This window comes from Poecilia formosa, unplaced genomic scaffold (genome assembly GCF_000485575.1).
Source record: "Poecilia formosa unplaced genomic scaffold, Poecilia_formosa-5.1.2 Scaffold130, whole genome shotgun sequence".
NCBI classification, from domain to species: Eukaryota; Metazoa; Chordata; class Actinopteri; order Cyprinodontiformes; family Poeciliidae; genus Poecilia; species Poecilia formosa.
The window spans coordinates 104,220-119,354 of record NW_006800069.1 but is presented as its reverse complement, the minus strand read 5'-3'; the positions used below and the strand labels follow the sequence as shown (position 1 = coordinate 119,354).

The 15,135-nt window shown below is 36.2% G+C and overlaps 2 protein-coding genes across 2 annotated transcripts; both read left to right on the top strand.

The window, feature by feature from the left end:
• The first annotated feature begins 5,183 nt into the window (after window positions 1-5,183).
• On the top strand, window positions 5,184-7,156 carry LOC103144674 (GTPase IMAP family member 7-like). Its single transcript, XM_016676187.1, has 3 exons — window positions 5,184-5,201; window positions 5,269-5,338; window positions 5,694-7,156. The coding sequence occupies exons 1-3, from the start codon at window positions 5,184-5,186 to the stop codon at window positions 6,677-6,679; spliced, it is 1,074 nt and encodes a 357-aa protein (XP_016531673.1). The 3' UTR covers window positions 6,680-7,156.
• Window positions 7,157-9,089: 1,933 nt separating this feature from the next.
• LOC103144673 (GTPase IMAP family member 7-like) lies at window positions 9,090-11,480 on the top strand. Its single transcript, XM_016676210.1, has 2 exons — window positions 9,090-9,329; window positions 10,487-11,480. Exons 1-2 carry the CDS (start codon window positions 9,323-9,325, stop codon window positions 11,470-11,472), a joined length of 993 nt encoding a protein of 330 aa, XP_016531696.1. The 5' UTR covers window positions 9,090-9,322; the 3' UTR covers window positions 11,473-11,480.
• The last annotated feature ends 3,655 nt before the right edge of the window (window positions 11,481-15,135 follow it).

The window sequence follows — 15,135 nt, the reverse complement described above, 5'->3', positions numbered from 1 at the left end:
TTATAGAATCTAATGCTGAATCTTTTGATAGTTTGTTTAACCTGTTCTAGATAAATAAGTAAAAATCCTCTTGACTTTATTCTGTGACTGATTAATGTTTTTAGTCAGAATGTTTTAATATTCAAATACTGACATTAGTGTTGAATAGAAGCTATACATGAGATCCAGGATAAAAATACTACAGTAAGAAGCTTCATCTGCTGCAAAGACTGAAACCTCTGGGATTCAAATGAGGACCGTGCTTCCAAACAGATGCTTGTTTTAATGATATTCATAAAAACACTTGGGGAAGTTTTTTTTTACGCATGTTGTGAGGAAACAACTGTTTGTTACCTGGATTACACTGACATAATTATCTGTATGTTAACACAGTTGACATAAAGCAAACTGAATGTGTTATTCACTGTAAACATACATAAATGTAACACATGGTGACCTTTCCTTACATCTGTCAATACAGACATGTTTTTAATATTATAAATATGGTAGCCTAAATATCTGAAGGGTGTTTTCATGTTTGAATATTCAAATTACCCACATAAACTCCCAAACGTACAAAAGTTCAGTCAGATTGAACAGAAGATCCACTGAGACATCAAGGCACCATAAGCAGAACTGCAGATGTAAGTTTTTATCCTCGACTCAGACATTTATTTTATTATAGGTGTGTATCCATGTGTTTATTGGTTGAAACATGTGTATTACTTGTAAACATTTGTTTTTATTGCTCTTTACAAAACATCTATTCTTGCTATTAATATTATGTTGTCCTTTCTTTTAACAAAAGTGTGATTTGATGAGGTGATGGTGGATTAAAATGCAGTCGTGTAACATTTAAAGCAGGTTTTAGTTCTTAAAATGTGTGTTTGTTTTGCATATCATAATAGGAAACAGCTGCTCTCAGTGTTTTCCTAAACTGCACATTTATAAAATCCTCAGTATTATTACAATATAATTACTGTAAATCTTTAATGAAGTTTCTATAAAGACTACAGTCTAGTTTAGTTGTATTTATCTTCACACATCTACTAAAATATTTTTCATTGCTAGAATTTATGTTTTTACATTTACACACATTTTCTCCAGCAGAGACACATTTGTGCCAAAACGACATCAGATTCAACAACTAACATCAAATATGCAGTGGACTCTGTTTCTGCTCATTTGGATGGGTAAGTGTCTCTGCATGAACTATGTTACTGAACATTTCCTAGCATAATTTTCACCCAACAGACCATAGGATGGTAACAAATATATATTTTGAATAGAATTATCATAAAGTCTGTAGTGTAATAGACACACAGTATTTTAAAACTCTGTTATGAATAAATCCACTGAGTTTTTTTTCTTTTTTCTGTTTTAGGTCAGTGTTTTTTCATTGACTGTCAGCTCTATGAGTTTCTCTACATTAATGAGAATAAGACCTGGACTGAAGCTCAGCAGTACTGCAGAGAGAAACACACTGACCTGGTCACAGTGACTAACATGAAGGACATGAAGAGACTCATCAACACCTCAGCTGGAGATCAGATTTACAGTTCTTAAGAAGTAAAAGTAGCAACTCAAAAAATATCTAGGTCAACTTAATAGTTTCCATTTCATGCTACTTTATAATTCAACTTCAAATGCGTCATATAATTATATGACGGAGAGGAGTTATTAAAGTTATTATAAACTGTTTATATATTATAGGATACAGACGACAATGAAGTAAAGGCTTTGTGATGCTTGTTGGTGAGAAACAGAGCGATTTCAGACTCAATTCCAGCTTTCAGCTTTTCTTTGGTAGCAGTCTGTCTGTATCTCATGTATCTATCTCACTAAATCTATCAAATTATAATTACATATAATTATAATTTGAAGCTTCTTCATGTTTTTGCCTGAATTAGTTCTGACGTCTGACAGCTCCATTCCAAAACTCTACTTTTCTGTTTCACTGTTATGGTGTTCCTCTTTGGTCATGTTCTGTAGTTATGCCAAACAAATCTTGGCCTAAAAGTTCAATGTGGTTCCTTTCAGACAATAACACTCTTTAGTCACACTCGGATGTTTCACCATTTGACAAGGCTCCCTGTCAGGAGTTACTCAAACTAGGGTTAGAGATAACTATTTAGCTCAAATATAAGGATTTCTAGGAATAATAAAGATAATTTATTGTTTAACTCTGGCAGCGCATGGTGAAACAATCACATTTCCTAAAAAATAACGCCAGTGGAATGTTCAACTTTCTCTATCTGATGCATTTTGAAGTTTTTTTGAGTGTTTGAGATGTATTTTATTCAAAAAAAAGAAAATTCATTTTTGAGTGCAAACTTGCAGATGTGGCACTACTCTTTGAATCACTTCTTTTTTAAAGTTTAGACCGTGACTTTAAAAGTTCATCGCTAATTTAAACAATTTAAACAAACACGTTTGAGATTTCAGCAGCTCTGTCTTCGGTGTCAGAAAAGGCGTGGACACAGAAGTCTAATTGCTACTTAAGTTTATGTTACACTTTGCAAAACCAAACCTTTATTGCAATTTAATGTTCCTGCAGTTTAGTATTTGGCCGAACCTTAAATCAAGTTGAAATGGTTGATTACTTCCTGGCGCAAATGACCATGTTGTTAACAATAACCACGTTGCCAAAAAAAAAAAGAAAGAAAATGGACACCACCCTTAAACAGAATGAAAAGGTGGAGCTCCTATTCTTTGTCAACACTTTAGTATTAAAGTGTTTTAGAAACAAATTCCCACCCCTGGTGTTTTATTTTCATATTTTTTGTCATGTTAGAATCAAACTTCAATTGAAACTGTATTTTTTTAAGGTAGAAAATTATAAAGCAAGGCATTAATTGTCAGATGGAAGAAAAATTATATATGGTTTTAAGAATTTAGTTTTTAGCCTCTTTCTTTATAACTTGATACCATTAAAACCATACCAGTGCAACCAGTTACCTTTAGGAATCACCTATGAAAATATTTTTGATTTTATGTAAAACTGAATGGATTATCTTTCAATTTGTTATTAACGTAAGTGTTTATGAATACAGTACCTCAGTACCATGTGATATTCTTAAAATATGCCCAGGAACTGGCCTAACCAGAGGAAATTAAAAGTACTGTGTGTCATCATGGAAGAACACAATGCACTGTTACAGCAGCAGTGCAGGTGTAACTCACGATTTCAACCCTGGACGTTCTACTCTATGAACCAGTGCACACCTGTCATGAGATGATGGAGGCCACTGGCCAGTATCTTGTTTATCTTAAGTGTGACAGCGTTCTTTCAGATGAAAACAAGAAGAAACTTCAACTTTATTTAAGGAATCATCGCAAATCAGGTGGAGGAGAATGCGGACCGCTGACAGCTGTGGCTCAGAGCTACAACTGTGTAGCTTTCAAAGAGCAAAAAGGTACTGTAAAATATAGAAGATTATCATCGCCTAATATGCTCTTTATATTTGTAGAATGGCTTCAGTCTCATTAGATTTTTTTAATTCAGCAAATTACATGGATAACAATTTATGAGCAGAGATAATCTATTCATTTCCTTTGTTGTCCCTGTCAGGAGTTCTGTTTTAACCAGAAAATGTTATTTTTTCATCCAAAGGGAGGCGTTTAACCATGCACACAATATCTGAGCAAATATATTATGATTTTATAAGATATTTTTGAATTTTTAAACTGAATATTTTCCACCTGCCTGTGGTTATATCTGCTCAATGCAATTTTGTTTAATATTCTGAATAACTGCTGTGACACATTTTGTCGTAGACCAACAGGAAGTTCTCAGGAGGCGTAAACACACGGTGAAGCTGTCAGACGGTCCTCTGGTGGTGTTTACTGCCACAGACAGTCTGCCGACTCCCAGCTCCTCTCAGAAATCAGAGCCAGCAGAGGTCAGTGCAACACCCTAATTTATGTCTTTACACATATTTTTCTGTTTTTCTATTGTGGGTGGTCAGGAAACAGAATCTTAAATGCAGAGTAAACAGCACGATCTTGGTAGCCTTGTTATTTTTTATTATACATTTACTTCCAAGGAACTTTGCTTTTTTTGTATAAAAGGTATTTCTCAATTCAGTTGAAGGTCATTCTAAAGCTGCTGAGTTCGTAAGCATATTGTTCTTCTTTGAGAGTGTTTAGAAAATGTTCCGGTTCATTTTTACATTCAACTTTTCTTTAACTAAACAAGGTCATGTAATGTAAGACCGCCCACACCATCATGTTCTCACTTGGAAGCTTCAGTTTTTGCTTGGAGTTTTTGCTTTGATGTGCAAAACTATTTTCTACTATTTCTATTTCTACTTCAGATTATGTTGTTCAAATCTTCTGCAGTACATTTTAAAGTTCAGCTTCAAATGGGTTTTTTTCAGCAGTGGAGTCTTGCGCAGTTATTACACATAGATTCTATTGCTCTAATGGAAAAAATGTGTCCCTTCATGTCTTTTAGAAGTTCCCTGCAAGTTCTCATTGTTTCCTATGCGATTCTTTGATTTATGTTTTAACTCTACTCTTACATATCTCACAAGTTGTACCTGGATGTGGCTGCTTTTTGTTGAAATGATGTTCATTGTCGCTCCAGATTTTGACTCTAATGGTACTCCGTAGAACATTCAGAAGTTTTTTTTCTTTTTTTTTTCTTTTTTTTTTTTTTAAACAATCATACCACAGTTCTTCATAGGACAACACTTTTATTGAAGCTAGTTTAGAGCGATTCTACTTAGGAGCAAGATTTTCTTTTTTGGCATCGTGAGATTTCAGCTGGTATTTTTGGCTTTCAAAGCCTTTTTGAACTCCATTTTCTTCATGTTTTTGTTTTTATTCCCTTTCTTCTTTTTTTTTATTCAATTTTTTTTTATTTCTATGAGGGGGATTACTTGGACAACTGAATTCCACAAAAACAATCTAAACTTTTAAAAGGTAGTGCTGCTCTTACTCTCAATTAATTAATTTTCAGGGTTTTTTTTTTCATTTTTCTTTTTTTAAATAAAAGTAAAAAGTCAAACAATCCAACTTCTTTTAGGTTATACTTACACAGCTCATTGTCTCCTCCCACCAACAGATGGAGAACAGAAAATGATACCTTCTGTGTGTTTTGTCTTTATTTTGTCCTTATTAACCCAACACCTGAAACAAGAAATGCCATTATCTAGAAACTTTAAACCTCCACTTGCTCCAGAACAGTTACTGACACAGTGATGCAACAGCTCAACCTAGTAACTTTGGATAATTATTGATATACTTATCTAAATATGACTCTTCTTTTCATTTTTTTTTTTACAGCAGAGTGCTACGATTAAAGACAGTAGTTTTGTCCAGCAGAACATTAAAGGTACCATATCCATCCCTAATGGTATGTTAATGTTACTCATCAATCCTTCCTGATGAAAACATTGTGGATCTCCAAGTTGTACACACATGGAGATCCACATGTGGTTCTTAATACAGGATGATACAAGGTCATAGTAAAAACCAAAGGAAAGTCTTCAATATTTGGAGGATGACAACATCTTGACAACTGGATAAGGATTTATGATAAATCTGTGCTTTTATTTTCTAATTTCTGTAGGAAGGACGAATCTTTTCAGAGGCAGCAACAGATTGTCATTAAATGCAAAATGTTTGGTAAAAGATGGTTAGCACTCGCTGTCAGAACAGACCCTTGTTTGGTGTCTGCCAATTGTCATTTGCTTGATATTGTCTTGCAGATTTCACAAGAAGAATTGTGGTGTTGGGAAAGACTGGAGCTGGGAAGAGCAGCCTGGCCAACACCTTGTTGGGGGAGAATGTGTGCAAACCAGATGATTCTGCCGTATCTGGAACAAGTCGATGTCAGGCAGAGTCAAGAACAGTCAATGGGAGAAGCATAAAACTCATCGACACTCCTGGCTTTTTTGACACCATGAGGTCTGAGGAAGTGATGAAAGTGGAGATCATGAAGTGTATCATTGAAAGTGCTCCTGGTCCACATGCTTTTATGATCGTACTTAAAGTGGATAAATACACAAAGCAGGAGATGGAGATCATTAATAAGCTGACTGAGTATTTCTCAGATGAAGCCCTAAGGTTCGCCACCGTGCTTTTCACTCACGGTGACCAGCTGCTTGAAGGAACAACTATTGAGGAGTTTGTCAGTAAAAGTCCAGATTTAAATGAATTAGTCAAGAAGTGCGGGAACCGCTGCAACGTCATTGATAATAAATACTGGAAAAACCGCCTTGATGGATACAGGAGCAACAAGTTCCAAGTAAAAGAGATTCTCAACACCATAGACAAGATTATTGAGGAGAACGGCAGAAAGCACTACACTAACAAGGTGCTGGAGACCATGAGCAGAGAGTTAGAAGAAGAGCAACAGCGTTTAAAGCAAGAGTCTCCCAATCTTTCACCACCTGAGATTGAAGAAAAGGCTAAAGCTGTGGTGCAGGAGAAGTGGTCACATTACGTTTTTAGAGTCAGCAAAGAGGTGTTGCTAAAAACATTCCTAAGTGGCGGCAAGAACCTAATGACAGACGACCCACTGTTCTTGGCGATTTCGGTAGGGGTAACGGGCGCCATGGCGGCGGCTGTAGCCAGACGAGCAGGTTCAGCAGGAGCAGTCGGTGCATCTGTTAAAGAAGAAGATTTGGCTGAAGGAAGAGCTGCGTCAGAAGGAACTGGTGTGGCAGGAGAAGAAAGTGCAGCAATAAAATAGACACAATCATCCTCTTCTGTGGTTGCATGTGGCTAAAAGTTAACAGTCTACAAATAAATGTGTGATTCCAAGGAAACACATGAAAACTGAATAGAATTATGAATGACATGTATATACGATGATCCAACTTTAGTCTTTACTTAAAGTCCTTTTAGTGTGTTATTAATGTATTAACTAATTACATAAACCTGGTAAACACACTTTGAATCGTTTTCATATTGATCTGTTCATGCTTCTTTTTTCATATTAGGTTTTAGAAATGCTTACTGTACTTTTTTCTCATCTCAGTGTTTGGTATAAAGTCAAAGTATGACTGTCTCATGACGACGACTTTTTCAAAAGTCCCGGCAACCTTTAATTGAGTTTATAGAATCATATTATGTCGAAGCATTGATTTGTTTTTTCACAATAGTAAAATAATGTTAATAGGTGAGTTTTTGTTTTGTTCTCAAATCTCTGTTTATTCATTATGTAAATGATAACTAATAAAATTCCAATGCAGTTTTCAGTCGTTTCACTTCTTTTGCCTAAAAAGATACACAAGAGACATTCAGAGGTGATGAGTATGACAACCAGACAAACGCTCTAGAAAATGTTTTATTTTCTGTATTTAAGTTAGTTTTCTTTTAGACTTCTCCAACCAAATCTTATTTATGAAGAACTTTAAGAAAAACACAGTGAACACAGAGGTGTGGAGGCATTTTGCACCATCTGAAAACAGGCGATGGTCACAAAGCCCAGAGGTGAAAAAGGCTTGGATCACTGTTTCAAATTGGTGAGTACTTATACGCTTTCGTTCAGAACTGCATAAAGAGCTAAATATAGGTTTTGGCACACTGGCTTAATAAAATGTATTTGGAATGATTTAACTTGTAAATCTCGCTCCCGCTGTTGGACCAGTTTCTTTTTTTTTGTCTTCTTGACAATACACAAAACGCCCTAACACACCTCGGCCTTTAACCTTCCGGTTTCACTTAAGTTGAAACATGTCAGTTGAAGACTGAAAATCTTCCAGAGGTTCAGTACATTGCTGATGGGCGGAGACCATTTCTATCAGTCAGTCAAGTTTATTTGTAAACTTGGACATTACAGCAACAAAGCCGTTCAAAGTGCTTAACATCGTAAAAACATGAAAGCATCATAACCATATCCTGCAGTCAACAATTGGGAAAATCCATAACAGATTTTGCATTTTGTCAAATGCCATCATTGAAGTAATCAATACACATCAAATATGTTGGTCAATGTTCTGTTTGTGATGGGTTAAAAGCAACTCTACACTGCTGGGCTTTAAGTCTAGATTTACAGGTACTCAGTGTTCAAGATATATGGTGCATAGAACCTGAATGCTGCTTCTCCGTGTTTGGTTCTGGTTCTAGGGATGCAGAGCAGAACCAGAACCAGAAGACCTGAGGGGTCTGGAAGGTACAACACTAGCAGATCTTTAATGTATTGTGGTGATAAGCTGTAAGTTTTTTATAAACTAACAACAGTATTTTAAAGTCTATTCTCTGAGCTACAGGGAGCCAGTGTAGTGACTTTAAAACTGGTGTTATGTGCTCCATCTTCCTGGTTTTAGTGAGAACACAAGCAGCTGCATTCTGGATCAGCTGCAACTGTTTGATTTATTTTTTTAGGCAGACCTGTGAAGACACTGCTGCAGTAATCAGTACGACTGAAGACAAATTCCTGGATGAGTTTCTCTAGGTCTCGCTGAGACATCAGTCTTCTAATCCTGGAGATGTTCTTCAGGTGACAGAAGGCCGACTTTGTGACTGTCTTTATGTGGCTCTGAAGGTTCAGGTCAAAATCCATCACTACTCCCAGGGTACAGGCCTGGTCACTAGGTTTCAGTTGTAATAACTGAAGCTGTGCATTGACTCCAGATAGCTCCTCTTCAGGTCCAAAGATAATAACTTCAGTTTTGTTTCTGTTTAGCTGGAGAAAGTTCTGGAAAGCAAAATCCAGACTGAAAGACATCAAAGTAGTAGGTTATCATTAAGAAGCTATTTAACTGTTTAAACAGTTTTCTCAATAATTTTGTTGATGAATGTAAGTTTGTACATCGTCTTGTGTTTCTGCAGACTATTCATAGTCATAGTCAGGCTTAAAGCAGACATGCTTTTAAATTCTTACTTTTTACATAGTTCTGGTTTATGTACAGTGGAACTGCAATCTTTGATATAAATTAATTTTATTGTAACTCTGCAGACCTCTTTAACCTCATTTCTGGGGTGCTATCTGAGAGCAACATGTTTGGATGCTGTCTCTTTAAATGCATGAGATGCACTAAGCACCACCCAACCGGGAGGCGTTTTGTTGGACCACAGGAGGAATTTGAATCTCCTTGAACAAACTAGTGCAGATACAGAGATAACAGATAAACCTTACATAATAAAACAGAGAAGAATGTTATTTTTCTCGTAAAACTAATATTGAAACATATTTCCCTATGAAATGAAACTGTTTTACCACAGATGACACCTGTTTAGTCATTCATTCTGTTCACCATGATGAAACAAGTCAGACAGGTCAGATGAGAGAAAAACAGTCAAACTGAGGCAAGTCGGAGCTACAGATCAAGAGAAAAGACCAAAGAAGGAGGCATTTTGTATTTCACTGCTAATATTTCTTTTTGGCAGAATGGAAGGTAAGTTATATAAATAAATTTTCCTCTAAATACCTAGAATTGACCTGTTATAAAAATCAATGAGATGGAAAGAGGTTTTAGCTGTTTCTGTCATGTGAACCTGGTTTGATTATGATTAAACGTTACATATAGACACTTTCTGGAGATTACTTTAACAGGTAAAGGTTGTCAATTCTTTTTCGTACTATGATTTACTCAAGCAGCAAGTTTTGCTCTGCCACACCTAAACAACTTATCAGCAAAACAATTATTAGTGAAATCAAGAGAAACAAGGTAACACTTTATTTGAAGGGGTGTCCATAAGACTGACATGACAGTGTCATAAACATGACATAACAACAATCATGAACATGAAGGAGTCTTTGTGAATGTCTATGACAGTTGTCATGAAGTTTCATTCAGTAAAAATAATGACTCTTTTAATGCACAGTTGCATTAAAAGTTGTATTAAAAAGTCCATTGTCAACTTTACATTAAAAATATTGTTTATTGAATGACACTTCATAACAACAGTCATTAACATTCATAAAGACTCCTTCTTCTTCATTACTGGTTTTATGTCATGTTTATAACACTGTCATGTCAGTCTTATGTACACCCCATCAATTAAAGTGTTCCCTAAACGTTATATAAGATTACCGTTACAGGCTTACAGATGTAATTTAGATGTTTTAACTCAGTTTCTGTAATGTTGTCATTGATAACCTTTCCTTTAGTAGTGAAATGTTGTATCACTGCAAGCTTGTTGGAAATTAAATGAATCCTCCAATCTCGCTAAATGTACACTCTATGTTGCAGAAATTAAAGTGAAATATGATTTAGCGGTAAATGTTAGCACAATGACGTTGGATATCGATAATAGTCAATTTCAATACAAATTAATAGAAGTTGTTGTTTGGTTTGATGCTGCTTTGTTCAACTGGGTAATGCCATTTTTTTGGATGTACCTTTGTTGGGCTTACTTCATGTACCAAACTACAGGATCTGCTGCGACTCATTAGTCCACACTAGCCAAGGATTAAATAAAGTTTTTTAATTTTGCATCAAACTGTTGGTTGTTGAATCAATACAGCTTTTAAAAAAATTCAGATGTAGCTGTGTTTTTGTACACGAAGTAAAAAGGTTAGTTTGAATGATTTGCTGTTCTTTCCCTTTAGCTGCAGCCACAGTCAGGATCGTCCTGCTGGGGGAAAGTCGGAACGGGAAGAGCAGCCTGGGCAACACCATTTTCGGAGAAGCCATATTCTTCGCTAAAAATTTTAACGACATGGATTCCTTTGCTACCGAAGCACAAACAAAACTCGTCAATGGAAGAAACTTTACTTTGATCGATACACCTGGGCTGTTCGACTCAGGCAGGTCTCCGGAGGCCGTGAAACCCGAGTTACTGAGGTGCATCATAGAGTGCGCTCCCGGGCCTCACGTTTTTCTGATCGTTCTCAAAGTGGAGAAGTACACCGAGCAGGAGGAAGACGTCATCGCTAACATACGCCGGTACTTCTCCGATGACGCCCTGAAGTACGCAGCGGTGGTCTTCACCCACGGTGACCAGCTGCCTGAGGGGATGGAAATAAAACAGTATGCCGATCAGAGTGACGGTCTGAGGGAACTGGTGGAGAAGTGTGGTGGTCGCTGCCATGTTTTTGATAACAGGTACTGGAAGAACAACCAGGAGGACGATTACAGAAGCAACAAGTTCCAGTTGGCCGAGCTGCTCAACACCATAGACAAGATGTTGATGGAGAACAAAGGAGGGTTCTACAGAAATAAAACACTCAATGACATTGAGAGTGAAATGCAAGAGGAAATAAAGCTTTTAAAATTGCCAACAGAGAACATGTCAGAGGATGAAATGAGACAGCAGGTAAAAATTGTTGTCCTAAAAAAACAGTTGAAGGAAACATTTTGGAAAAAGTTGGTCTCAGTTGGTGCAGTTGGTGTTGGTGTTGGATTACTTGCTTTTTTGATCATCTCCGGATCAAACTCAACATCAAGCGTAGCAGAGGAATCAGTTGTGGAAGCAGCTCAAACCGTTTTACATCAGAAAGCTGAGCAAGCAATACCAAACACATTTGAAGCCATTTGTGACTATCTTAATGCATTATTTGAACAAACGTACAATCCTTTCTGTCCGTTTGACTAATCATCAAGTGTTTTAGATTCTTTTTGCCATTAGGAATATGTGACTGTATACTTATACATGTGTGTCCATGCATTTTTCTCCCAAAATAAAACACTTTCTCTATCCTGTGTGTCATGGCTGCTCTTGTGTCAAAAGGTAGTTTCTGTGCAGGAGGAGGAGGTTCTCCACGCACTAGAAGTAAAAAGTACCAGCAGAGAAGTTTCTGGTTTCAGAAAAAGAGGTTTAACTTTACTTATGAAAATAATTAACTTCATACAAATTCCAAATATAACAATATAACAACAATACACACAGAGAAGGGAACAGAATATGACCAAACTTATGATTATAAATGACATTCAAGAAAAATTAACTTCAAAAATGAAAACCCACCCATAGAATGTGAAAATTACAAGTTTATGCACAAATCTTCCATAAGGTTTGTCTTATGGAAGATTTGTCCATAAACTTGTAACTTCATGATTTGGTGACAGATCCTTAGCCTTTTAAGGGACCTTTCTGTTTTACAAGAGATCTGAGAATCAAAAATGAAAGCAACTAAATTAATCTTTAGTTTGGTATTTGGTCATTAAAGGTGTGGATACAACCATCTTAAAACCTTTTGTTTGGATAATTGCTAATATAATTATCCATGAGGTCACACAGATTAAATTCACTTTTAAAAGACCTGACAGCATGTCCTCCTGTTCCAACCCTGAACAACAGCCTGAAGTTGCAGATTGAAGTCACTTTCACTTCTAAGTCCTGCATTGGTAGAACATTCATTCATTGGTAACAACAGCAGCCTTACCACTTGAACTTTTTCACTTTACTGTCACATAACAGTTGAAAGTGTTGTTGTTGTTTTTTTTTTTGATGGATTTTGTGATGAAACATTTGGAAAATTATCCAAGACTTAAAAATATGTCAAAATGGGAATCCTTTCCAAACATTTTTGTGCTGCTCTGAATGAGCAGGGTATCAAAGAAATCATTATTTTTGCTAACAAGAATAACATATATTCCTATTGATTACTTAAAAAAATCACAAACTGTTCTGTTTAGACTAATTCTAATTAGAGTGTTTATCTGTTGACGATCTCCTTTTATTAACTGTAATTCACTCACAAAGTTACGAAACACTTTAGAAAACGTCTTAATTCAAATTTGGAGCTTCGTCCAGCTTTGTATTTGGGCACACCTTCATTTTAATAGGGTTGTTATTCCAGTACTTATTTAAAGCAGCATAGAAACCAGATTGACAGCAAAACAAATGAATCTTTTTTAAATGTCAAACTTATTTCCACTTGTTCTACCTTACCCAAAAAAGACACTATGAAGGGGTGGAGCAAATAATCCCAAATAATAGCCTATTGTTACAGTTCCTTAAAGTGTTCATACTGGTTGTGTGTTTTTTTCAGTATTCAATCATGCAAATTGTATCTTATTGGGACGTTGCTTGGAAGAGCAACCCAAAGTATCACAAGAAACACAAATCTGAAAGTAAAGTGTTTGTATTCAACCCTCTTTACTCTGACCTCCATGAATAAAATAAAACCTTGCATGAATTGCCTTCTTAAGTCACCTAATTAGAAAATAAATATCATATATAATCATAAATAGGTGATATTTATGATTATAGGATTCCCCAGACTATTCCTTCCCCATCTGGGGAAGGAGAGCAGCATTAAGAAAATACATTAAATGATCTTGGTAACTCAGAAGCTGCAGAGACTTACTGCATCGGTGGGCAACTATATACTTTGCATGCCACAAATCCAAAACCTACCGTTGAAAGAAACCCACCGTGTGCATGTGTTTGGTGACAAGGTGCAGCCATGGTGGTCGAATATCTAAAAAAGAGAGAGAAAGGTGGAACTGAGAGACTTCTGTAGATGTTGTACTGCTAAACTGAAATGTGAGTCGAAGGATTATCATCATTAACTCATGTAATTATGAATCAAATGTTTTAATGGCTCAAAGATGTTCTGCTTTCGGCCATGTTTGTCTGGACAGGCAGCAGCAAAGGAGCACATGTCGGAAAAGCAAAGCCAATAAAAAAGAAATAGCAGTTACAAACTTGCAAAGAAAACCCTAAGTATATCCAAGAGAAATGGTTTGAAGAATTCACTTGGATTCACTGCCAAGTGTTTGCATTTAAAAGCCAATAAGCAATATTTTCTTTACAGTCTAGAGGCCCACAGACCTGTGCTGTATCACCTATTCATCCTTTCCTCTGGGAACATCAACATGCTTTGCACCGTTGAAGGAACGACACTTATGAAATATGCATTTGACGTGGTGCTGGTGACTCATTTGATCGACTGCATTGCGGTTAAAAACTTGGTCCAGCCTATTGCAGAGAACTCGTTAGAACGAAATGTCACCAAAACAAAAACACTGTGATGTTCAAGCAGCAACCAGAGAGTCTTCTTGAGCCACTGGTTTTTCAAGGCAGGGCAATGGAGCAAGTTGAATCCTGAAGCTAAATACTTTCAATGTACATTTTAAAAAAACCCAAACAATAATGATGATAATTACAGTCCGTTCTTATGAAGGGCGGGTCCAATGACTGAAAATATGATTTAATGTCGATTACAGTGACAGTTTCATTGCAATGAAACAATGAAACACAAAGCAAAACTATCCCACATCATTAACTAAGCCAGCAAAAGTAATTGTTTCAATATAACAATTACCGTCTGAGTTGTATGATGCCTCGGTGTTTAAGAGAGCTACTCACATCAAAGAGGTACGATCACTTTCAATGCACTGTGGTGCAGTTGATAGCGCTGATGCCAGGGCCGTGCAGAGACCTTTGGAGGGGCGGGGGCTCAAAGTTAAAAAGGGGCACAATGAACAAGATCTTAAAACACGGTACAACAACATAGCAACAACCCATATTAATCAAGAATCTCATTTTTAACCTGATCATACTATATCATTGTCATCATGTGGGGGCAATGCAAAGCAAATATAGTCTGTATTCTCCCTGATAGGTATAAATTTGCTGTTTCTGCTGCTGACAGAGGTGGAGGGCTGAGTTGATCTGAGACTGTAGTTGTTAAACAGACCAGAGGAGAGAAGGTCGCTGGTTATGAAGGTATGAAATAAGCAAATTTGCTGCTATTTTGCTAAATAAGCCCTAATAAAATCTGTTTAACCTCTATAACAACTTGGGCTGCAGACTGCTTCAAAGATCAAAAAAGCTCAAAGAGGTTCACTCTACGTACTTTTTTATGTTAGCACTTCTGAGATCTAGAATTATAAGAATGGGATAACAAGGTAAAGAAAACTCAGTAGAAATGGTTGAATTGTAACACAGACCATAGAGCTAAACCTGTAGCATTCATTTATTGAGAATGATAATGGTATTAAATTTTATTTCATGCATTCAGCAGAGAAGAAATAAAAAAAAATAAAAAGTACATTTAGGATTTAATTAGGAAGTATACTTCGTAAAAGTTTAAAGAATCAGCTTGATAGTTTGATTGTTGTGTTACCATGGCTACAATATTGTATAATCTTTGTGTTTGATCTCTCAATGCCTTGGTAGTGCAAGTTTGTGAAGTGGAAGGAAAACATAAATGTAAAATTGTCCGAAGAATTTTACTTGAAAATTGTTGTTCATAGATGCTCTAACTGAGCTTGATATTTTTAGCAAATCTAATTGTGCAAAAAATGT

Bases quoted from the DNA above. Each gene is read 5' to 3' on its own strand.
- LOC103144674 (XM_016676187.1), top strand. The intron at 5,339-5,693 runs GTATGTTAATGT...ATTGTCTTGCAG, and splicing joins TACCATATCCATCCCTAATG to ATTTCACAAGAAGAATTGTG.